Source organism: Manacus candei, unplaced genomic scaffold (genome assembly GCF_025592945.1).
Source record: "Manacus candei isolate 608988 ecotype Guabito, Panama unplaced genomic scaffold, ASM2559294v1 h1tg000033l, whole genome shotgun sequence".
Taxonomy (NCBI): Eukaryota; Metazoa; Chordata; class Aves; order Passeriformes; family Pipridae; genus Manacus; species Manacus candei.
Genome location: NW_026138081.1, coordinates 4,968,513 through 4,994,989, shown reverse-complemented (window position 1 = coordinate 4,994,989; position 26,477 = coordinate 4,968,513). Strand labels below are relative to the sequence as shown.

Here is a 26,477-nt window from a genome sequence, read left to right as displayed (position 1 = left end):
GAATAATGCAATGGGCTCCTATATGCCTGTCAAATACAAAAAACACCTGTGTTCTGCTATGCAGGCCTCTGTCATTCTAGACTTCAATCACATTTTTAATAGAGGACTCCTCGACAATCTCTCAACTCTGCCATTTAATCACTGTCAACCAGGAAAGAGTTGGGCATATAAGGAAGAGCAGAACCACTGAAGCAGGCATCACAAAAATACACTCAGGAGAGGTATGGCACAAACACTGCTCATGGAAACGTGCCTGTGCACAAAGTGCCGCAGTCCCTTACACAGCCACTTGTCTCATTCTGCAGGTGCAAACTGCAGCAAAACAAAGTCAGTGATAGCAAGGATCTTTGAAATCCATTACTCAATCAATCCCTGTCCAATACAAAGGGCAGTCATCATCTGACTCTGCACACACAGTGCTCACAGGTCCATACTGTAAGATCATCTTGTAAAGATGCAACTCCTGGGTTATGTTGTTAGGAGAACTCACAGCTTTCCTATTAATAAGATCATTTTTTTGCCTTCATAGTTGCAGAAGAGAAAAAGGTGGATATATAGAAATTCAAAATCCAGAAGGTAAAGAACACAACACTTAATTTTCAAATCAAGTAATGTTTGAATGTTTGTGGTCAGCAATAACAGTGCTACAGAAACCTTGGGCTATAGCTGTTTCCTTGGCCTGGCTTAGCCATAAATTTGATCAGGCTGACTTTGGGAGCTGCTGTTTTTGAGTTCATTTATGAAAGGATATGTCTGACATTTTTCTCCACGTATTCATTCACTTTCAGAATGCTCCCAGAGTCCTGCAACCCGGTCCCATTTCCCTCTCATCACACAAAACCTGCACTCCTGACATAACTCCCTCCCTCCGACACCCAGATGGCTCCAATCCAGTCGCCAGCTCAGCAGTTTTCACTCTCTGAGCAAGCTTTCACTCTTCAAAGCTCAGAGGTATGGGTCATAGCAAAAACTTGGGTGTCTGTTTCTGGTAGGTGGGGCTGTGATCCTAACCTTTGGCTTCCATAGGAGTGTTGTGTGAGAGTAACCAATACTGTCAAGAAGACAGTTTTCCCTTCTCAAGATCCACAGGATGCTTTTTTAAAAATTCTCCTCTTCCAAAGTACGATGGCTGAGTATAACCAGTAGGACTGAGTGACCTCTATTCACATCTTGGGGCAACATAACAGCCTTGCTACCTCCCATGGCCCAAGGAACACCACACAGATCTGTTTCCCCAGAGAGAGAACACAGCCTCAAAAAGCCACCAGTGCTGTGATGGTCAAACAATCTTGGCCACACCTTCAGGAGCCTTCCTAAAGATGAATGAAAAATAAACCTAGACATGTCCAGTCCTGTCACTGTTCCACGAAGCCCACAGGGTTGCTCATGAGGATGAGCTCTCTTCAGTGAGTTCTGCTTTCTTCTCTCAGCACAGAGCTGCACGAAGCACACAGGCTTTATTTGTGTTCAGAAGAACATAACAGGAAAGTCTGAGTGTCTGTAAATGACTAGGGAAATTCAGTGGCAAAACTCCCAGTGACATCAGCAGGACAGAATTTTCACCACAACAAAAATATAAACAATGAGAAACAAACACACACAGTACTCATCCAAGACTCAGTTTTCTACTACCTTTCAGTCGTTTGGAAAAATCAAACTGCTTAACACACTGAACTTCCCTTTCTTACAACTCTCTATTTGCCCTGGAAAATGGCTTGTGTTTAGAAACCATTTTAACTAATATGTTATAAATGGCCCTCATTACCCAGAGGACAAATAATGTATAAATTTCTAGCTGGAGGTTGCAATGGCAAGATAAAGGTTAAAAGCAAAACAGCTTGTTGGGAGACATGGTGTCTGTAACAGAACTCATTTTCTCCCAAATAGAAAAAGATGTTGAGACATTCTTCACATTTCTGGCTTGCTCTTGTTGAGTTTCTGCATTTCTGACTCCACAAGGGAATGTGGAGATGAACAAACATGAACAAAAGAAATGTGCTGACAGGTTTGTTCAAAGTAGATTTAAAAACCCCCAAAAAACTAAAAGCAGAGCTGTGGTTGCAAGCACAGGGACAGACAGCACCAGATGCGGGAGGCCTTTCCTTAGACTACGAAAGGTGAATAAGAAAGAGAAACTGGCTTGTAATTCTCCATTACACAGTCTGGAATAAGTATTTTTTACTGTAGCTGGTTAGATGTAAAAGGTATTCTGCATAATGAGTCTAAACATGGCAGAACTATGGACCCAGGCAGTGTATTCACTGGCAGTGTATTCACTGGATCCAGAACAGCACCCAGGCAGTGTATTCACTGGCATGCCCTATTCCAGACAGTCTGTCCCTGCCAAGGCTAAAGGTGCTTGGACCAGCAACACACCCAATGTCAAGAAAGAGCAATATTCTAAATATTGCTCTGCTCAAATAGCAGAGCACCTTCTAATGAATAAAATATATTTTTTATTATCACAAAGGCAGCTGCCAGTGAGGTCTCTGCAGCTGCAGGGTGCGAGCCAGAGTGTGCATGGCGGCTCTCATGTCCTGAGTAACACTCACTGCTCAAGAACCAGCCAACTGTCAGGACAGCATTTTTCAATCTTTTTCCCTAATTAACAGATGTTTAAGCAACATGTACTGATGAAGGGCTCTTCACAATCTGTCAATATATACAGCTTTTTATACAGTTCTCCCTCTCTTGCTCTTTCTTCCCCAAAGCAATATTAAAAGGTATATTTAAGGTTGTAGAGTTAGGCACTCAGCAAAAAGGGCAATCCTGAATTACAAGTGTCAAGCAAAGCTACTTCTACCATGCACGCCCTCTACAAGCATTAATTGGCACAACTGCACATAATTACATGCCAGTGTGTGTCCTGATGCAGGAGACCAATCTCCCTGGAGTTCTTCCTCTGCTTCCCTGCAATCACATACAAAGTAGAACAGAAACAAGTGACATGACAAAAGTGTCCAGATCAAGTCCCCAGTGATACCTCACAGTCAGTGGCTTTAATAAATTTGAAGCCTGAAATGGTAGTCAGGCCTGCGACTTGGTCCCAAGGGGAGCCAGAGCAGCAGTAAGCCAAAGAAGTCCTTGTTTTCCAAGAGGTGGCTTCCTTTTCACATGCCAGGACCCCTTCAGGATCATCCTCAGAAAGGGTTGCAGAAAAACAAGACCTTTCTAAGGAGGCAGCATTTTCACAGAATCACAGAGTGGGTAAGGCTGGAAGGACCACAATGGGTCATCTGGTCCAACCTTCCTGCTCAAGCACATTACATAGGATTGCATCCAGACGGTTCTTGAATATCTCCAGAGAGGGAGACTCCACAACCTCTCTGGGCAATCTGTTCCAGTGCACAGTCACCTGCACAGCAAAGAAGTTTTTCCTCATATTCAGGTGGAACTTCCTGTGCGTCAGTTTCTGTCCATTCCCTCTTGTTCTATTGCTCCACACCACCAAGAGGAGCCTGGATCCATCCCCTTGTCACCCTCCCTTCAGATACTTATATACATTGATAAGGTCCCCTCTCAGTCATCTCTTCTGAAGGCTGAATAGGCCCAGCTCCCTGAGCCTTTCCCTGTAAGAGAGGTGCTCCAGTCCTCTCATCACCCAGGCCTCCAGGTGCATCAGGCCTCTCATCAGAACAGGTCTTTTCCTCTTCTAACATCAGTCTCCTCAATTATAGCAGGGTCCCCTACATCTCTGTGATTGCCCTGGTGGAAGTTTCTTCCCTTTTTCTCCTTACCTATTGCCCAGTCCTGCCATACTTCCCAGGAGATGCTTGTGGAGAGGAAGATGGCTTTAGGGGTGCTTTGGAAGAACCTGCTCCATCTCTGCCAGAAACAAAATGCGCTCTGCTGCTGGCACCTTCTGTCTAGTGGGATTTTAACACTGCCCAAAACAGTGTGGAACTGGAAAACAAGAATGAAAACAAAGCAAAACCCAGAACCATTGCACACACGACTAAGCACCATACCAGCTGAGCTCCCTTTGCCTTCTCCCAGGTGTTGCTGGAAGCTGCAAATGATACCCATTTTATCCAACTAGTTTAAGCTCTCTCAAAGCCTGATATGAGGCCAAGGTGTTCACAAACTCAAACTGCAGGATATTCCAGTGCCAATCCCATAATCAGCCATTTTTGCTTAGCCATAACTGTGCTGCAAAGTGCATTTGGCTGCTCACCTCTCATCACTTGGGTGGGTAGTGAACAGGCAATGACAGACACACACCAACAGCCTGCTCCTAGCCTGCCTCAAGCAGAGGGAGCAGTAGGTCTCATATTTGAAAAGATCCCGAGGTATCGTAAACATGCTGCTGTTTCCCTTTACAGCAACATTTCTGTCTCTGATTGCATATGCAACCACCAGGGCACAGGCTATAAAGCCCAAGCCTGCAGTTAATAGAGATCTGTCTGCATTTCTAGATGTTTGTTACCATAGCAGCATCACAGTACTTTTTAGCTTGTTTTGTTGCTTTTGTTTTTTTTTTAAAGCTGGGTTCTTATCCAGTGCAAACAGAGCCAGTTCCCTGTTATGCAAGAAGGAAACCTCATAGTGTGCTTGTAGATGTGGCAGGGCCTCCTACCTGGGAGCAGGGTGCTAAGAGAAGATGCTCAGCTCCTGCCTTGGTCCCACTGTGATTGAAGGGCTCTGCCACTTCACTCACCAAAGCCATTTCTGATGCTTGCACCCACCATGGTGTTGCTTCCTACCCACGCTGATGAGCACCACACCTCTGCACTGCTTACCTCCCGAGGAGCCCTTGTGATAACTTTTCTCAGAACACCCAACAGATTGCTATGAGCATCCACTTTCAGCTTCTCCCTTAAACAGCTCAGCCAAAAGCAGCTTACATGACCAGCACAAATAACGTAAAGTAAACTTTTCCATCAATCCCAGAGTCTGCTCCAGGGTCTGATAATGATCTACAGTAGCCTTAAAACACCTATAATAAGAGTGTTTTCCCAATCAACAAACATTGATCAACAGCTTGGTTTTCAGCATGTCATTCACAGGCTACTCCAATGAATGTGAAAAAGACGAAAAAAGTGGATTGCCAGACATTTACTCCTCAAAAATAACTAACCATTGTCATGTTCAGAGTCAAGGGTATCCAAAGGAAAATCCTTCCAGAAGCAGAAAGAAGATTTCCTTTATCTTTGTTAACAGTCAAACACCTGGTCCATTTAGGTAATCTTGGAAAGCTGATTCTTTCTCAACCAATGCCTCAACTAGGTGGAGCAGAAAAGCTTTGCAGCACACTTCATCAGAAATCAGTTAAGTTAAACAACAGAAAAGTCTCACACCATCAAATTTTTGGAAGTTAGATCCATAATGAAATGGAGCAATTTTTGCACACCTATCTTGCTGATGTGCTACAACTGCACACTACCCATTTCTGTGTGACTGTTCACAGAGGATTACTGCCTGGTACTGTTCCTGCAAATGAATTGCTTAAATGCAGGCAGCAGAACTTTGTACTGCAACACTAAAGGCCTGGAGTTGATAGATATCTGTCAGTCATGAGGAACAAGAGAATGAATAGTTTTCTTAGAGGAAAGTAGAAAGGTATTTTTCAAAAGTCCACTGGTCTTTAATCACAGATTAGGGAAGAAATAATTTTTCTCATCACAGAAGTGTAAGTAATTTTTTCCTCACTGAAAGCAAAATTGTAGCATGAGAAGGACTGCTTCAGAAATGGCTGGTTTTGAGAGAGACAACTGACACAGACCACACACCACAGCGAAGGCAACAGTAATTTATATCTCTGCATTAAGCAGTCTCAACAGTTCAAATCCTACTCTGCCAGGTCTAAGATGATGATAGGTGTCAAGAGAAAAGACATACCTATTTCAAGGAGGCTCATTAACTTGGGAACACTAAAATATCTAACAAAATCTCATGGGCTGAGGTACTACAACTTCACTTAGCCATCACAAGTAAATGCTCATTTATTGTGGTTTTAATCAAAGGACTTGAAAGTGCTTCACTAGCTTTTGCTGGTGGAGCCTCTGTTGCAAGGCTCAGAGACCATCTCCAGCTAAACAGGGTCTACCTGCTCCAAATCACTGCTGCCCTGGTTACTTCACCAAAGGATGTACACATGAGTGAACCCATCATGACCAAGCCCACCCTCACAGAGGAGAGTAACCTGGCTTGTCCCCAGCTCTTGGATGTCCCAAGTCCTGCTGAGGGATTCCCCAGACAAGAGAAGCTCGGGAGGAAGGAAGGTAGCTGGGTCCTGCAGCCCTCTGCTCCACCATTCATTTCTGCAGGATGGCTCTGAGGATTTTAAATTAAAGGTGTTCAAGACGAATCTTTGCTTGGTGGGGACAGAAGTGCATCAGCCAAATTGATCAGGTTTGGTCTCTTAGTAGGTATGTCAATTCCACTGGCAAGTACAGGGAGGCATTCTGACATCCAGTGCTTTTGCTCAGGCATCCAAATGGCTTATCACTATTTCCTTTGTACCATTCAGAGCCGTAGGAGAAAAACTAGATATGAATTACTACTTTAAACAAACTAGGAAAATAAATACAAAGATGATGAAAATCCTCCGTACTGAAAAAGTCTCTGCAGAACAAGGCTGTCAGTATACACCCACACAAATAACACATGCATATCTCCCAGACAACTCAATTCAGAAACTGTGCATGTACTCACACCTCAGGTTTCCTAAAAAAATATTGTCCCTTTTTTGCCTCATATAAAAGGGAGGAAGATCTATGGGGATGTTTAAATAGCTGCTGTTCTCTGCAGTCTAGAGCCAGGGGCAAAAGCACAAGGAAACAGAGTTGGTCTTATCTTGCCACAGCGCAATATGCTTCCCAGCCAAATTAGCTTTCTTTATCCATCCTGTCAGGCCCCCTACAAGCTCTCCCCATTCCATGCCACTTAGATGCACTGAGTCAGAGGTTGTGAGACTTCTCTATTTCTGTGTTAATATTCACTCTCTGGCCTATGTAGCCATATAGGGCAGTGGCTCAAACTGCAAGGACATTTCCAGCAAGGCTGCTCCAGCAGCCCTTGGAGCTGAACTACAGGTTGCTAGTCCAAATAGCACCTTTCCACCTTGTCCTCCACTCAGTGCTCACCTAGAGCTGGGGATGCAGCAACTACTCCCAAAAACGACCACCTGGTAACATCTTAACAGATGAAAACTCATACAAGTACTCCATCACCCATCAGATACACCTTTAACAGACTCCTCCTATTATAACATAAAGACCAATATTGCCAGAACCAATTTCCAAATGACTGATAAATTTTGGAGGGAAGTAGCAAATGGAAAAAGTATATAGAGAACACCCATCCCCACCCTCTCTCTTCCTATACACATCCACCCCTTCGATTTCTTCCCAGAGCACTGTGTTAACCTGTGTGAAGAAGTAAGTTTTTAACAAAGAGGGAAAGGAACTCCCTCAACTTCTTTTAGTTAATAATGGCATTATGTTACCCTTCATTGCACACTTTCACATTACCAGGCAAGTAACAGTCATTATCCCTCTCATAGCCCCTGGTTAATACGAGGCTAACAAAAGGAATTCTCTTTGCAATCAACCCATCTGAAGCAAAACATTCCCAGAATGATGTCTTCACCTCCGCTCAAGTGCTTTAACCTTGAGTACAAACACCAGTGGCAAAAAAATTAGATTTTGTAGAGCAAAATTAGATTTCCTCAGGGACCACAGCCAGCATCCAGCTAAGATGGCTTTTTGCTTCTCCTGTTTCCCCCTAAAGTCCTTCCAAACACAACTCACATCCCACAGTGTCTTCTCAGTCCAGTTACTAGACTCTGTCTCTAGACCAATCATGACCTAGCAGGGCCCCCATCTCCTGCAGGTATGGGGCTGTACTGGCTCAGCCTCTGCCTCTCTCACAGCCCAAAGGGGAGGCAGTACCCAGGGACAAGAAAATGAAGGCATCCTTTGCAGACAGATGGAGTGATAATTTGGTAAGACTACTTTCTTCTGTATTTCTTGCCCTCCCAAGCACTGTCCCCACTGGCAGTTGGCAAAATCTGGAAAAACGGCATAGTCGTTTATTGTAACTCGCAGAGCAAAATACAGTATTAGTGCCTTATCAGAGCAAGAGGAGCAGTAATAATTGCCTGCAGGCTCTCAAATCAAATATTCTTGCTTCTTTTAGCAAGCTACCAGAGCTGCCAGTTGCATGGCCCCAGCAAGATCTTTCGGAGGACACAAACAATTATGTTCACAAGACTGAAGTGATGTCTTGAGGAGCCCTTGAGAAGTGATTAACCCTCCCTTTCCATCTCAGTTGAAAGGGAAAACTGCAAAGCAGAAAACAGCTTCATCAAACACCTACTTCCACATTTACCCAAGTCTTTCTCCCAAAAGACGTTTCAAATCTAAAACCCACAGTGTTTATTTAATTAACTGCTTCCAGCAGTGCAAAGCACTCATAGATGAGCCGATTTTCATTAAACACATGGACAAGTATTCATCTCCAGTAATACCACTGATCACCTAGCTTTTGTGCTTAAAGGACAGAAGCAGCTGAAAACCCCAACTTCTACATACTGTGAGAAACAGAGTGGGAAGTGGCCCAGTGCAGCAGAAGTGTGCCCAACTGTTACACGCTGGTCTCCTCAAAACACACTCTGTTCTTCCTGTAAGTCCTGTCTGCCTCTGTCTGACTCACTGGCATTGTTTCCCAGGGCTCCAGGGTCGAGAGCAAAATCTTAGCCAAGTTAAAAGAGGGCTCAAAACTCATCTCTGAGACAGCTTCCATACATTCACTCCCTTTTTAGTCAGGGAAGAAAACATTTCTCCTTAGCAATCTGTTTATACCATGATATCCATTCGGAGAGGAAGAAAGGAGACAAACCAGCTAAAAGAAAATTTCCCCAAGGAGATAGATGGGGATTATTGGCTGAAAAAACTAGTAAAATCAATTCTTCAGTAGTCCAATAGTTCCTGCTAGCTTAAGAGGACTCTGCTGTACCCCCCCGGCAAGCATTTCAAATAACTCTTATGTGATTTATAGCCAGCAAGATATTCTTGCTTTATTCTCTACGAAAGACACAGACCCTTAAAAACCCGAAGGTGAACAATTAATCCTCAGCACTAGAAGTTAAGCTTCACACAGAAGAACCCAATAAGCAATTTTTAATCTCAAATTATTGAGCTTTGCAAACAATGGACTTTCTCTTTCAATGTTTTCAAACTGGTATCCCTTAGTCATCTGAGAGAGAGCAGAAAGGAGAGAAAGCAGGGTGCCCCAAACCAAGCTGTTCATTTTGAAATTATCATAGTAAATTATTTCCTTGCACTCTATGCCTTTGTTTGCTAGTGTCAGTATGGGAGAAAACAGATATTTTAGGAGAGGGCTGCTGTTAAAAATTTAAACACACCATTATTTTCCCCTTTATCCCTGCATATCTAGATATTTTTGAATATTCAAGTTTTAAGCATCTCCTAATCAACAGATAACAATCCTTATGGAGCTACTTCAACTCAAAAATCAGTAGTTCATTAAGCAATTAAAAGCATAATAGTGGCAGCACAACAATATCATATGGAACCTCATCTCCTTCTGCAGACATCAAGGATTGCCACATTTCATATAGTAAAAAACAACAGACATGTTTCTGTTGATGTAATTAATCTCTATTCCCTGACATAATAACAAGAGAACAATGCCCATGTTTATGATGAATTCTTCTAATTAAGAACGCTGTGCAAATGCCATGTGTTTCAAATGAGGGATTTTGTCTAAACCAGGAACCCAGTTCAAGGATAAAATTCAGCTGCGTAGCACAAATCACAGGGACACATTTCCTACTGCCAGGCAGGAGCCAATGAACCATTCCCAGACAACTCGTTACTGACTGCAGCATTTGAGCCACTCATTACAAGGGCCTTCACCTCGCAGCACTGCAAGATGTCCCACTTGCAAACAGAGACCTGAGCACTCTCAATGCTGCATCCTAAAGACACCCAAGAGGAGAGGTGTCATCCTTTGGGGGCAAAGAATGCTATCGCTGTGCATCAGAGGGGTATATTCACTTCAATTTTCCTTATTACCCCTGTTCTCCCTGCAAAAAATCCATGGCTATTTAAACATGCACTGAAGCTCTAAGGAAGGTGATGTCAGTTAAATGCCCAGTGGGAAAGACATTCAAAGAGAAAGTCAATGGAGAATGAGCAATCAGGATAAATCAAGACTTTAACCTTTCTGAGCCTTCCTCAGACTCTTGATCTGTAAAAGAAGATACTTAAGCATCTACCACATTTCTGAAGAGTCAAGTGCCCATGACCTGTCAATGTAAAAAATGTTTATTACTAAAAGTACCAAATGATGTATTTCAATGTTATTGTCTGTGGATTGTTTTACCTGTAAAAATCTTTTGATGCTGCTACAAATCTGTTTAATGTAGATATACAGGTTTGCTTTCAACCTGTACATTTCTAGTAGATAGATTCTTTGCTTGGTGCAATATCCAAGTCCTAACTAATCTGACACTAGTAATTAAGTCATAACTATAGCAGCCAGTACCCCAGTTTCTGGTGCATAAAACAGCAGTTTGTTTATTGACCAGCAGAGAAAAACCTGGCTGCCTAGCAGCTGAATCAGATGGGAGCAGCCCCTTCCCAATGCAGCAAAGAAAACTTTCAAGGACAGTCATCCTCTACCCGCTGCCCTCTGGGGTAACACAAGTAAGCCATGACATACAGCCAGGTCACTTAATACAACAGGAAAAAATCCATTGATAGGGCTTCCCTTGCTTGAATGGAAGGCAGGATGTTAATTTAGCTCTGAAGGAGCAGATAGGCCTCTCTAACAGCAGCCCTCTCCTCCTAAATCACACTTCTTTAAAAAGGGGGTTGGGGCCAAGTTCTTTGTATGGCAGGGAGCAGCCAGCTCCAGCCCCATCACATTGAATCCTACTCTGTAATCCCAGCATTCTTAAGGTAATCTTTCCTTCTGGTTCCAGACATTGAGCATTCAAACTGGCTCAATACAGACTAAAACCACACTGTTGTACATCCTGCATATTATATTATCAACCTATTTAACAGGACAGAGGAAAGGAAGAGCTATTGGATGGTTTCTGTATCTCCTAAAACAAGTCAGAAGCTCCAAGAGCTTCTTCATGGGCCATTTCTACAGGAGGCAGTCAGCATCTGCAGGGAGGCTGCAGTTATTTTAACATCTCCACTTTCTGTGACCTATGCAAACACCAAAATACTTGTAAAGAGGAAATAAATAAAAAAACCCAACTTCTTTTTTAATAAACTCAAATAGCTGAAGTGACGAGGTAAGAGACAATATTAAGAGCCTACATTTCAGCAAACATTTAATTGTTTTAAATATATATTTTAGTACTTCCACACCCCCTCTGTATTAGGAGAACATACTAAAGAAAAAAATGTCCTTGCACCCCATGCTTCTTTGTACACCTTTCTCATCCCAAGGAAGCACCAAGAAAGCTCCTCAAATTCAGATAAGCTAGTCCAGCAAACCAAGAAGAATATTGTTGATCACCATCACACTCTCAGAAATTTACAAAATCAATTTAATTAAAGCTAAGAGAGTTTTTTTTAAACAGGTTTTTGAGAAATGCACTGCAATAAGTTCTTTCAGGTCAACACTTACTTAAAGAACAGTACAAATACCTTCATCCTTGTCAGACTTGATGTCTGTCCTGAGGACAGATAGCTGAGCTACCCTCTAATATCAAAGACATTCCCATACAGTTGCTTTTCACATACACTTTGGTAAGGCTGGAGGTACTGAACTGGCAGAAGCATTGCACATAGTTCTTCTGGAACCAAAGCCTACAGGGAGCCTGAATGGCCCTACCAAGTAGGTGGGAATTTTTGACTTACCCTTCTCAGGAGCAAAGGTACTTCCTTTAGATCATCAGGGTTTTTGATCTATGTTGGCCATTTTTCCCCCTCAAGTAAGTCTAAAGAGCCATTTCTCTTACAGTGCAGAGCCATTCTGAAAAACCAATTCTGCAGAACCACTTCTGTCCCACAGCCATCACCCCAATAGAACCATATGGAGATACTCGAGAAGCAACAGCAAGCCTGTGTCAAACAGGACAGACTTACCTAAGGACTCTGAGCTGCTTGCAGCTGTCAGGAGCTTCCTTGAGGTAGCATGTTGCTGCTGACCTAGAAACAATACTCATCACCTCTCTGATCAGGAGAGACACTCTTCAGCATGCCTCACAGAGTGGGTTATCCAGCCCAGGTGCAGACTATACCCCAGGAGCCTCACTCTTAGACTGCAAAGTTTCGCCTGCTGCATTACAGAATTGCTGGCAACAAATATTACCCAATACCACTTGCCAAAGCAACAGGGGTAAATGCGTGGTCATCCATTTGTAACTTCTCATCATCTATCTGATGTTGCTCAGACTGCTAGAGTCTGAATACCCCTTCTCAACACAAATTTGGGTATGCAGCAGCAGCAGTGGATGCCCTACATTGAGACTCCTATTTGAAGGGAAATGAGTACAATCAGCTGAATTCACCGCTGTAAAATTCTGCTGCTACAAAAGTAGACATTGCTGTTTTTGCTTGCATTTGACTATTAATAACCTGTGGGGAAAAGGCCATATGCCCAGTCAGATGGCATTGCCCGTGACAACGTGTGCTACATGCCACTAGCCACGCATATAAGCATTTCAGCATCCAGGCTCTCATGTTGTTATCTATCTGTGTAAAGAACTTTGTAGCAAGACAAAAACCAAGAACACACAAACACCAGGAACATAGATGCAGATGAAAACACACTTCTTCTTCAGAGAGAACAATTAAAAGTGTTACAGTGTATTTTCCATCCCGAAGATCTAATTACAGAAGATACTTCTTTAAGCACTGAACTAGAAGCCAGACAATGGTTACAACGTCATGCGGCATTGAAAACAATATAACATGGGGAACCACACTTTACCCTGATTAAGTTGAGAATTTAACTCTCCAAAAGCAGAATTGATACTGAAGAAGCAGCATCAGCCCCAGGGAGCTCAGCTGGTTGCAACCCCAGCCTGCTAAGGAGTGTTTCAACACCATTTAGTATTAGGGCTGAAGTGGGAAAACCTGAAGTCCACCTTCCAGAGCTCAGAAAACACCCTGATATTTATTCCTGTCCAGCCTGGAAAGGCAGCTTATCACGACAAGAAGTCATGTTGCTAAGTGGTAGCAGGTTTAATAATTAACATTTGCACATACAGGAATCATTTAGAAGCTTTTTCTAACCTGTCTCCCCATTTCCTCTCCCAGCAGCTTATCCTCAAATGCTGCTTCTTCCTCCAAAATGAATGCATAGAAAGCAATGCACAGCAAAACCTGAGTTGGCATTTGGGATAACTGAGGTAATCAGGGGGAGGGGATTTCCCAACACCCCACTCCAGCCACAAGCCAAATTTGTTCCCTCTAAGCTGTCCTAGCCTGCTCAGGTTACACACACTAAGTGCCAAAGCAGCTTTAGGTGGCCAACCCATCACTGACCACAGAAATTACAAGAGGTGGGGAGATGGTACAAATATATCATCAAGGCTAAAAGTAGTGAGGTACAGCTAGTTACAATAGTAGGTACCAGAGGGTAAACTGAGTTTTGATTGTCTCTTAGTAGAGGTGGAATCCAGCAGAAAGTTCTTGGAATAAGCGCTGGTACACAGTTAATATCCAAGCTGTCTTGGCCTCACTGGTAATTTCAGCAGAGTTAACAACCAGAGGTTAGCAGATCTCAATCATACCTTTGCTTCCTTTCAGCAGAGATAGGGGCTTAACCTCAGCTCTTCACCAGGAACTGGGGTAAAGAATACTTTCTATCCCCAACTCTTTACCTTACTCATCTGCAGAGGCTATACATTCCAAGACAGAAGCCATCTTTTCTGTTCACATTTCATCCTGTGCAGAAAATCCCCCAGTCTGGATATCCAAAGAGATTGGCAGATAATCAGGAAGCATCCAGCAGCATAAGACTTGTGTGAGGTCTTGGGTAGGAAAAAGACAAATGGGACATCTCAGGCAACTCTGATGTGTAAATTGCTTGGAAAAGGATGGCACAGCAACTGATAACTCCAGGGAGGCCTGTGATAGGCCCTAACAGTTTATTATTCTCCATGCCTTACTCTCCCATCCCAGAAGAGACCCAAAACAAGTCTCTCACATACAGAAAGAGCCTGCTACAGAGAAACACATCCAACTGTGAGCTACGCTATGCACTCCCCTGGCACACAGAGTTACAGCTGGGGCAGGGGAAAAGCTGGTGGCTGCCTGAGTGGCTGAGTTTTCACAGAGACCAGCTTCTCTTCATATCTCTCCTTTTGCACCTGAATCCTCAGCACACAGTCAACCCCCACCCAGCTCTTGCCAAGCAGACATGGGTAATGGCTGGAGTCACTTCCATCACAACCTCGTGCAGGTCTACCTATTGAGTAATATTTGTTGCCAGTAATTCTGTAATGCAGCTGAGCCCACCCCAGGCCGAGCAGCGTTTGACTCTCAAAGGGCTCCCAGCCGACAGGCAGTGACCAAAAGCATCTAAATTTACCCCTATCAGATATGGGACAATGATATGGGAATTAACCTTGGGGGAAATAATATTAAACAGAAAACTTAAAGCAAATTCTGACCTCAATAGAAATATTTTTCATTCAAATCCAACTCACCTACTCAAGACCATAAAGATATGAAATATCAAAATAACCTTCTGGCAACTTGCTTCATGGCTATCCTTGGCACAGAGAATGGTGAAGACCACAACTAAAGATTCACACAGGGCTAGCAAGTTAAATACAGCAGTGGGAGGTGTATTTCTAGTGGAACGATAAAAGCAGTAACAGAAAGCTGGATAAGTAAATTGATGATGCATTGTGGATACTTGAAATTTACTTAGTCTTAATGAATCTGTCACAAGACTTAAGTTTAGCAATTTCCTGGATATTTAATAAATACCATGTGCAGCATTATTTCCTAATTTCTCAGATTCGCTGCTATATAAACTAGAGAAGTTCAAATGGTCACCCTGCATTTCTGCTTTCTAACAGTTCTATGTATTCTTCCACAGTGAACAGCATCACCCACCTATACCCCTCTACCCACCCCCTCCCCAAAAAGTCAAGATATTGCATTTAAAGTTTAGATTTTGGATTCTGCTGAAGCTGAGCTGAAGGAACTGTGCAGATGAGTACTGGGTTTTCTGAACATGCAGCCCACTGGCAGCAGCAAGTTCCTTTCATGCACTCATCATCTGGGGAACTAGAAAATGTCTTACAAGGTTCCCGTTCTAATGGTGCAGAAGACACAGAAAAATAAGAAGGGAATCCCTTCATAAACTCAGTTCCATTTGAACTCTCCCCCCCTGCAGCTGTTGGTCCTGTCCAACTGACTGCCAGGAGTCCCTGCTCCTGCTTACCAGGCAATCTGTGGACACAGACTAATGCCAGTGTGTCAGGCAGCTGCCACAGCTCAGGAGGTCACAGAACATCCTGTGCAGACTCTGCAATACAGGCACAATAGGGTAGGGAGAGTTTTCTCACCCCTTCTTCAGCACTTGCAGTGCTGCTAATACCTATTTATCCCTTCCTGTTCCTTCTTTATGATGTCTCTTAGGACATATTGGGCAAAAGCAGAAGAAAAATACAGAGCATTCCAATCCCCTTTAAGCTCAATGCAACAATTATAATCCTCTAAGTAAAAGGAAAGAGGGGGAAAAATGAGATGGACTGTGACAGGTTGGGAGGACTAAATCCCTGTTAACTAGGGCACCAAGATTTAAAGGGCTCAGCTTTGCACACATCAAATGTCTCTAACAAGGTCCTCACAGTACACTGTCCTTGACAATTCCTTGGTGCAAGCGAGAGTTGATAAGACCCACTGCCCTGAGGAAGCTGTCAGTGGGCAAGAGGACTCTATTGCCATGGCACTGCCATGCCATGACTAATGCATCCAAAACCATGAGGATGGCAGAAGAACTCAGGCAGCCCTTTTGATTTCCAGATACAAGAGGCAGCAAAGGTCGGAGTGGTAACAATCACACAGGGTAGCACTACACAATTAACAGCTGAACAGCAGCAGAAAGAAGAATGTAGCAATAACCTATATTTCACATTAGCCCTGCCACATACAATTATTTGAATCACCCCATCATGTTTCCTTTAACTCCAGCACATCTTTCCTGAAGGTGAGATTTTGGGCCCAACAAAATTAATGAGCAAATAATTTACAATTCATAATTTTTAATAATGCTGTAAGGAGATTGATGCAGGCAGATCAGCAGACTTTTCCTATTACCAGATGTGACTCAATCTGTATCCTGTGCTGTAAGGACAGTGTTTATTTTCATTGTAAACCCCCTCCTTGTGGGTCGCCTAACGTGAGATTTGTATCTGTTCACGGACCTGACTTAAAAAAAACCTTTCACGCTCAGACAAAGGCAGCCTTTGATAGGTGCTTGGGCTGCCTCTCCAAGGCTAGAACTCACTTGACTGCATCTTATCATCATCGCCTGAACTGACAGATTCATAGCTAGTCCTCAAGGAACACTGATTTCCCAGGTCTTCTCAAAGTATCTTTGGGACTGCCCAGCCAGTGTGGTCCAGTTTTCCCAACACAGACTGCCTGGAAATGCCCCCCAGGGTCACTCAACAAGCAGGCATGGCACAGCAATCTGGCATTTCAAGGTATGGCACAACCAGACTTAGACTACCCAAATGCAGAGAGGATGCAAATAGATGCCAAGTTCACTCAGATTTGCTCCAACAGATTTTTTGAAAGGGTTACCTCATTGCAGAGCATCCATCCTTCTGGTGCCAACCCAAGTTCAGTATAAACACCACATTGCACTCCGAGCAATGAGGGAAATACGACTGTGCTCACCCCAGCCTGCAGCTGGTACTGCCAGGGAAGCCAGCTCTGCAAGTGTAGCACCAGCAGGGATGTGGCAACTCAGCATCACTATGGCAGGGATAGGGTTGTGACCTACCTGTTTGTCAGTGTTCCTATGAACCCAGCCTGAGATCACTGTGAGAGACTGTGTCCTATCTTTAGGCATAAAATAGGTAGTTCAGACTAACTGAGACATGTCAGAAGGTTGGGAGACACATACAGCCTACTCTATCAGCAGCCTGGTGGCTGGTAGTTCCTACTACTATCTGAAAAATCTCCTAGAAAGGAATAAAGAAAGAAAACTCAACAAAAATTACAAGCATATTATAGCACCTGGGAAACACAGCATGATCACACTCACCAGGAGTCTACAGTGAGCACTTGCAACATTCACATTTGCTAACTTCAATGCATTACTATTAATTTCTACAATTTCATAAGACTTTGGGAAACTACATAAGAAACACAGAATTTTTTCAACTTCATTGTGTGGATGTGATGGCTCCCATTTGCACTGCCACTCTATCCATATTCCTGCATTCAGAGACTTAACTGACCAGTTACCCAAGGAGCTACGCTGCTTTTGCAGCTCTTACACACTCTTCCTCATTTATTACGCTTTTTACTGCATACTTGGTACCAAAAGGTACAAAGTTACAGCATGGCATTACTGGGCATGACACACTCTGGCACGAGATACTTTGTTCAGGGCACTCAGCATGCAAGCAGATGGAAAGCATAATTTCTTACAATTTTGTCCTGCAGAAAGATTTTTTTCAGAGTGTGGTTTGAAAAACCACCACACAGAGAATCTCTGAAGACACCTTCATTTATTAGAAGCAGTTTTCCAGCCAAGCTCTAACTGTTTCAGGGCTGTTATCCAAAACAAAAAGGGAAGAAAAATATTCCTTTCTTTTCCTCACAGGCACACAAAATGGACGATGCAGGATTCAGCACAGGTGCTTTCTCTCTCTGCTACGCTAAAACAAAGTCTCCTCGAAAGGATCATATTTCAGCTTATAAGACAAAAAATTTGGAAAGTGGGAGAAGGAAAACAAGAGGTTAAAGGAGATAATTTTCTGCAGCTTTAGCCAAATGTCATCAGTGATCATTCTATAACAGTCAGAAGTTAGAGCACTATCCCAGCCTGAAGCCTTGAAGCCTGAAGTGCAAAGTCAACTCTACAGCTCCATCATGGCAGGACGACCAACCAAGCCTTATGTGACCAGCCAAAACAGCTGCCCGGCCCAGGGGCAGCCCCATGTGGCAGCTTCATTCGCATCCTGGGGACGCACAGGGCTCAGACACCAGCAGTGCTGCGAGACCTGCACTGGCACAGCAGAGGGGGTTGAAGTAGGTCTCTGCAGAGATGATGCCCCTGAAGTAGCAGAAACAAAGTAGCTCCAAAGGGAGCACACAGCTGTCTATCAAAACCCCAGCCTCTACTAACACTGAGAAACTACCTATATGCTCAAAGCACATCACAACATAGGTAATTTCTCTGCAAAGATGAGGCCCAAGAGACTACTATATTTTTTTTTACTTTGTTTTTGATTTTGTTTTAAATGAACTCCTATATATCTCAGTGTCTCTGCATCCACCAGCACAACCGGGACCTGGAAATCTGAAGTGAACAGTCCCCCTACAGTCCTTTATCACTTTTATAAGTTGCAAGAATATATGCTTATAAAAACACAGTGGAAGACAGCAACAGGAAAGATACAAACTTTCCTAATAAACCCTGTTGTTCAGTGACAGAGCAGTCCATGCTGTGCCTTTAATACTTTCCTCTTGCAGCAGATTGGCCCTGACCTGCTGCATTTCTGCTAATCCATTGCTGGTTCAAAGGTATACAAAGGGAGAACTCAACCAAATATTTTGCTAAGGTTATCTCTCTCATCTCTAGTCCTTTACAAAACTTGCAAGCTAAGCCTCCCAAAAGCCCTGTGAAGCAGATAAAATCTCCATTTTAGACTTTGGGGAAACTGAGGCATGTAAAGAGCCTGTAAGGAAGATGAGTTTGCAGCTCAGTCAATAAGCCAGTTCAGCTCCCTATCCATGGGTTTCACTTTAGTTTTATCTTTCCCTTAATGTGGTAGTATGGGCTGTGTTGTGGATCATGGCCTCTGAGCTAGGCCTCTACAGACAGAACAGCAGGGACAGCTGACATGACAACCCCAAAGAGCTGACAGCCCTACTGCAGGAGCTGGCAGGTAGGGCTAGAGGAGCACAAGGGAGCTGCAAAAATGACCAAAACAGGAAAGAGAGGGTGAGGTCCTGGGACTGTCACTGAGGTGACATTGAATAGGAACAACCAGCTGGCATCCTGTGGGGAGCCAAGGAAGAGCAAGAAATCCCACCTTGCCAGGCTCTGCCCTGGGGCTTCCCCTGCAGACAGGACAAAATGCACAGCACAAGTGAACTCCACTGACACGCATGCTTCATACCCAGCACATTCACCTCTGTTTGTTTCATTGCCTTTGTGCTACTCTGCATGTTTTTCTAACAGGAGTAATTGTCATTTTCAGCACTCCAAAATGGGCAGTCCCAGTTCAGCGCCACAAAACCACAGTGAAACAAAACCACATTTTCTCCCCTTGACCTTCAAGAGACTCAGCCTGTTTGCCTCAGGATGAAGTGTCTGGACCAAGTTTCAAACATCAAACAGCAACCTGAGATGTCTCCCAAAGCATTCCATTTCCAGCAGCACTGCTAAATTTTTAGCTTTTAAATCTTAAGGCAATTTTGTATATGCAAAGACAAATCTAACTGGGGAAGCAGCTGCATACTAAAGAATGCTTCAGCTAGCTAAAACTTGCAACTGTTTCACTCACTAGTTTAATGGAAAGGCTATAGTAAAATACATCATCTTCAGGAGCACTACACTTGCTCCCCCCTCACATCTACACCCTGTCCCAGGCTGCCCAGATCACCATGTTCTCCAAGCCCCAGCTACCTCACTGCAGCTACAGCATCACTTTGATTAACAAATAAGGCCAGTGTTGCAAACTGGATTTTATTAGTATTACTATTGTGAACCATTTCTTTTATTTTATTTTTTAATGCACCACATGGGCCACTGGGACAAATGAATACAAAATAATGTTCTGTCGTTTAGGCAAACAGCAGTCATTCCCACATTTTTAAAACATAAACACTGTAAATAAAATATTAAACTGTCAAACCGTCCTTGAATCTTCCTCCTGCAGTAATACCCTCAGAGAAACAGTTACCAAGTCATCCTTCCCCAGGGAGCTGGCACAGGCCTCTCACATGCCATAAGAGAGATCCCACAGAGATCCAAAAAAATCAGTGTTGCAGGGGTCTTGCCGCAGCAGGAATGGCTGCCACAAAACCCCAAGCATTAAGGGCTGTGTCCCCCACCCTAATATAAACTGGGAAGAGCAGAGGCCATATAGTTGCAGGGAAGAGCCAGGCAGGTGCTGAATTTTGGCAGGGGAATGGGCCAGGCTGAACATCACAAACAAACCCAACAACTGGCAGGAGCACCTTCACCTACAAAAGCATTGGCACTGCAACCTACAGCTTCTTTCCCACCTCACTTCTAACACTCATGATATTTGCAGTCACAGAGAGCAGAACTGTTTTGCAGACTGGTAAGATGGAGAGTTCACAAGTGTGTAAATTGACATGCAGCCACCCAGCATAAGAGCAGAAAGAAACCCATATAGCCACATTCCTGATCTTGGCCCCAAAAGGCAGGAGACTCAAGAGGGAGCAACCTGGTATGAGTAAAATGGTAAGGAGCTTGCTGAAATGGACTGTGGCATCTCATTAAATATTAGGCCTTCTCCTCCACAGCACAGCAGGACATGAAATCAAGCCTGACAATATGCCAATGAAAGGAATTAGTGCTCTTCCCCCTCTTGTTGAGTTTGTTGGAGGTTTTTTATTTATTTAGGATCTACCTCAATTCCTAGAGTTACATGCCTGAGGCTACAAGACCTGCATCCAGGTAGGCACACATGCGGGAGCCTTAATGGGATGCAAGTCCTTGAAAATGGTATCATTTAGCAAACCATGAAAGTTGCAGGATGTCCCAGTTGTTAGAAAAACAGCATCCCCTGAAAGCTATGCACAGAGGAAACGTGATGAAGGGATGAGAATAAAATCATTCATGAATACACAGTGAACACAGCACCTGCTCCACAGGATTCAGATACCCACGGCCAAAGGCAACACAAAACAAATGCAGCAGAGCACACTGTTTGGCCAAGTTAGTTAGGTGTACCAGGGTCTGAAGAACATATATCAAGGGGCTCTTACATGGTGCTTAAATGTGCTAGTTTGACAACTCAGAGAAGCAGGTAGACCCCAGCCACTGCTGATTCTCTAGCTAAATAAGATGGGGGAATCAAACAATTGACATCTTTCTTCACCAGCTTTTTCGATGCTTTCAGATACTTCCTGTTCTCAGCAAAGCATCCCAGAGGAGTCTCCTGCTTGCTGTCTCACCACAGGCAGTGAGGTTTTGCAGAGCATTTAGAAAGCCTTTGCTATAAGGAAATAAGACACCTTGATCTCATCTCCCCAGTGCTCATTTTACATGGCTGAGCAATGAGGCAGGGAACAGCCAGGAGGGCTGAGCCCAGGCAACCTGAGCCAGCATTACAATATAGGGTCTCTCCACTGCTAAACAGGCTCTAGTGGGGTCACAGAGGAAATACACAGGTCACAAAAGTTGGCAGGACAAACACAAGAGACAACATACCTGCTCCAAAGAGCAACTGACAAAGATAACAGGCATCATATCTGCTCCAAAGAGCAACTGGGCACCAGCCTAACAAAATTCAGAGCATTTAAATAACAGTACTCTTCTGTCTCCATCTTTCAGGTAAGTTGCTGCTTTCATGACACCTAAGAGAAGTGAGCAAGATGGAGAAGCCCATGGGCAGCCTCACATCCAGCTTTTGACTGGGAAATGGGAGCAAATACTCCCACCCTCAGCTTACGGTCAGCCAACAGAAAAATTCCTCTTTCAAAGCTACTACCAACCACCCCTCTCACTAACAAGCTTTGCCCACACGGCAGCAATAGCCTTGCTCTCTTCAGCAGGACACAAGTATGCTGGACAAGCTTCCCATGCCACAATCTTTAGAGGTGGAAGAACAGATGGGCTCTGCCATCAGTGCCATACTAAAGCAGACAAGCAGTATGAGGTAGACAGTGTGGGAAAGATGCCAAAACCCTTCCAAAGACACACTGCAAAACCTCTGGTCCTCGAAAATTTCCTGGAGGACAGGACAACTTTTTGCCTGGGAGGGACAGAAAAGGAAGAAGTCTATCCTTCAGAAACACTCAACACACAAACCAACTGCCAGAGCTGTGCTCCAAAATAAAAATGCATTCCTGGGACTGTGGTTACTCACTCATGTTTCCATCCTCCGTGGCAAGTGGAAGGGGAAGCATGCAGGGGCTCAGTGTGTCACCAAGTCAGCCCTGACATTTACCAATTTCTGAATTTTTATTTCAGGCATCTCTAGGGTCTGTTTGTTTCAACACTATTGCAGAGAGACCACATGTCAAGATTTCTATGTATAAAGAAGAGATCTGTAGGATCACTTTCAATACATGAGCTGCTTCTGAGACACTGATTTCTGATAGCCCCATGCCCCAACTTAAATATTCAAAGATTTCCCTTGCTGACTCCGGGAATCAGACAACCAGATTTTAAGTTTAAAGTTGTGCTAATAAACATGAGGTCAACAAGTAAGAAATCAGTTTCAAGCTGAGACTTGCAATCAACTACAGTGTTTACCTGAGGTGATTTTTATTCTTCACATTGAGAGAGAATAAAGAAGAAAACTACAAGCCCAGAAAGCACTTCAATTTTTAAAACCATGCAATGCACCTTCATTTGCCAAGGATTTGAAATGTCATAGCATAGATACAAGAGCAGAACTCTTGGACACACTCATCCAAAAGAAAGATTTTTTTTCCTTTTTCCCAGACAAAAGAGCAGCCAGTTTTAAAAAACTGAAAAAATATTTTCCATAGACTCATAAGTCACAAGTCACTCTTATTTGCAGATGAGCCCGAACCTGAACTCCAAAACCATCACTCATGAGGAGCAGAGGAAACCAAAAAATGGTTAAAATGGACAGCTTGTCTCAGTGGCTACTCAGGGATACAAGAAGCAGGCAGAGCACAGGCACGCCCCCCCCTTACACAAGACTGCCATTACACATTACCACGACAGTCAAGGAACCTAACTTTGATGGGAATTAACTCAGGGTCCAGGGCTCTACACTGCCAAAGGACAGCTGCTTCTCTAGATTCGTTATGTCTCCAGCAGAGCAATTGATGTGGCACATTTTCCATGTTGGCTGGGACAGGGCAGTGGGCCTTGCCACAGCCCACATGTCAGGCAGTCAGATGAAGCCGGGCCATGCTGAGGGCCACGTGCACAGCTACAGCCCTGGTGTAACCAGCCCTGCAGGCTCACACAGCTAACTCAGCCACAGGACCAACTGCTCAGACCCAGCTAGATGCCACCCCCTGTGGGGGTTATCCCCAGGCCCCTGCCAACCTTCCCACCCCATACCCACCTACAGTCGCTTCCCTGATTCTGGCCCCAGCAGCTCAGGCAGACGCCATGGCCCAGTTGGCTCGTTATGTGCATCGCAGTGAAGCACATCAAGTTCTCCATAGCCATGGCACTGCATAGTTACAGGAGTACACATATTGTATTTTACCAGATTGCCTCTCACAGCAACCCACCAAACCCTAGGGAAACCATTCTGCATGCATGAGGGGAAGCCCAAATACCACAAACCCCTCCTGTTTCTCTTCTCTATGTAAATGGATCGTGGCAGGTCAGAATGTCATATTTCCACCATGCCCCACTGTCAGGTGCATCAGGAGAGGGTCCTCCTTCATCTCAGCTGCTGACTGCTCGGGGGTCAGGACATACTGGAGGGGGCTGGCACATCTTGGGATTCCAGTGACAGAGGGAGAGGAGAGGCAAAGGACAAATATTTTTCCTTGCTAAGGGATTTCAGGCATGGAGCAGAGCTGGGATGCTTTACATCATTTTGAGAACAGGACCAGATCTGGAGTGGCTGTTGCGTGGTGCTACATCTTGTAAGGAGAGGCTTTGTGGTTAGCCATGAGCACATACTGCCTCCCCCCAAACAGCAGCAATATAACAATGTGTGGCGCTGCCACAGTATCCTCCTCCCGAGGATTTTAAGGTGCTTGGCAGATGATATGGACTCGGGCAACCTCACAAGCCCTCTGAGAGGGAGTAAAGTAAACACTATAAAAACCCAGAAGGGATAAGCAGTGAAATGGAAGAATAAAACTGCCAGAGCAGCTTGTTCAAGCACACACAAGAAATCAGGGGCTCAGGGACAGCTTCCTCTGCCACTAAGGTGGAATCAAAAAGACAGGAGTGCTCTAAATCCTCTGTTTATTCAACTCAGCCCTGGCCAGCCTGAGATCATTTTCCTGAGAGCCTAAAGGGCTACAGCAATAACAGGACTCGCACAGAGCTCCTCACCTCACTGTACTAATTTCCACAGTCCTGCTCCATAGAGGAGGATGCACAGAGATCCATAGAGATGCACAGCAGAGCAGCTTGAACTGCTGGAAGCCCACGGCCCTAGCAAGCAGGAAATAAACATCCTTACTCTGCCCATGAGCCTCAGTTTTGACTTTTGAGTTTTGGCAGCTGCAAACAATGGCCAAGGGTCTCATCTGAAGGGTTTCCACCCTGCTGCCTGAAGGCTGGGAGTGTTCTGACAGCATTTTCCAAACATTCATAAGGCTTTCCAAATACTCATACATACATCTTCCACCCCCACTTTACAGCTGGCGAAAAGAGAGACAGCCAAAAACCCCAGTGCCAGTCAAGGGAGGAAGTGGAGAGCCCCAGCGCCCGGTCCCTGCCCCAACTCTGACCAGGCTGCTGCTTTTGTTCGCTTCCATGTGTGCATAACCAGCTGACAAATGGATTTGCAGCCAAAGAGTGACACACAGTGCAGTTCCCAAACTGCTTCAGCTCCCGGGAACAGTATTGCTGGGCCACTTTTTGCTCCAGGGGCTGGTTTATTTTTTATGAAGCTATTGCCTAGAGTTGGGAGAGCTTTACTGATGCTGTTATACAGGCTGAAGGGAGGACAAATCACCTTCATAGACAGAGCAGAAAGATTCTCATCATCCTTAAGTCAGGAGCTTGATTTTATCACCTCACTGAGCCCAGAGATACCCAGGGAAGGCAGAGTGTGCGGCTCTCAACAAAACTGAAGTAGCACATGAGGGCACTGCTACCACTCCTAAGGATAGGAAGGAGGCCTGAGGGCTCCCATCCAACTACAACCCTGCCCAGACTCTAGCCTGAGCCCGACTCACAGGTTATTGTCTCTGGTTTAAAAGAGACAAAACTCACGAGTGGTGTCCAGGTTCTCCAAACGGAGGGGGCCGAGGTAGAGGCTGGTAAGGATTGCACAATCCCTCAGTGTAATGCCATTCGTATCCCCCGGCCCGATGCTCAGAGCCCGGCTGGCCGGAGGACGGGCTTGTGAGAGGTCATGGCTCTTTGCCGGTCCTGACGGCAAAGCACTGTGATCACATACATGCCTGTGTGTATACATATATGTATGTATGCGTCTCCTGAACGCGAACCAAAAACCTTCCAGCTGTTTCACCCGCCCTTTTCCCCGGCCAAGGGCAGTCGCTCTCAGCTGGAGGAGCAGAGCCCGGGCTGAGTGATAGCGGCGGAGACAACTCGCAAACACTTTACCCACGACATTACTCTATTCCCCTGAGCGTGCCCACCCTGCTCCCCGATTGTAGCGGCTGCCATGGTGACAAGCGCGAACGCTAAAATAAACAGAAAACAACCCGAAGGTAAAGCGCAGCCCTTCGCCAGCTCACCCCGCGCCCGCCGCGGCGGCTCCCTCCCCGAGCATCCCTCCCCGCCGCGGCAGGACGGGATGCCGGCGGCCGCCGCTCACTCACGATGAGGGGGATGGTCTTTTCCTCCCGGCGGAGCTCCAGCCTGCCGGCCGTCCTCTGCCCGCTCCGGGCGCCGCCGCTACCGCTGCCGGCGGACCTGCCGGCGGCCGCCGAGCGGGGTTTGTTGTCCTGCCATAAGTAGTAGAAAGTGCCCAGGATCCAGGCGACGGTCAGGATGGCGATGGCATTGGCCCTGATTCTCCTCATGCCGAGCGCCCCAGGGGAGCCTGGGAGCGCTGCCTCGACGGGCAGGGGCGGCTGTGGGAGGAAGGAGAGGAGAAGGAGGCGGTGGCGGCGGCGCGGCTCCCCCCCCGCCCCGCACCGCTCCGGCCCCGGCCCCGCACCGCCCAGCCGCCGCCACCGGGTCCTAACGCCTCGCCCGCTCCGCCGCAGGGGGCGGAGGGCTCCGCGCCTCCTCCTGCTCCTCCTCCTCCCGGCCTGGACGGCGCGAGGGGCCGGGGCAGGCTGCCGGCGAGATGCAGCTGAGGGTACGCTCAGCGCTGCAGCCGAAGCGGGGAGGGGGCGGCAGGGCCCACGTGGCGGGGCGCAGGTAACACGGGCTCAGCCCCAGGGGGCAGCTGCTGGGACGCGGGTAGCACAGCAGTCTGCCCTCCTGCACCGCCTGCCCGGGTCCCT

General features: G+C 45.4%; 1 protein-coding gene across 2 annotated transcripts in view; it reads right to left on the bottom strand.

The window, feature by feature from the left end:
• GALNT16 (polypeptide N-acetylgalactosaminyltransferase 16) overlaps positions 1-26,240 on the bottom strand; it is a 73,113-nt gene extending 46,873 nt beyond the window's left edge. Inside the window, exon 1 of one of the 2 annotated variants that reach the window (XM_051791425.1) lies at positions 25,845-26,240. In XM_051791425.1, coding sequence (XP_051647385.1) covers positions 25,845-26,048 — 204 coding nt within the window. In that variant the 5' untranslated portion in view covers positions 26,049-26,240. Of the gene's footprint in view, positions 1-24,384; positions 24,403-25,844 lie in introns of those variants that run through there. The other variant, XM_051791426.1, reaches the window with a different exon arrangement.
• Between the last annotated feature and the right edge of the window lie 237 nt (positions 26,241-26,477).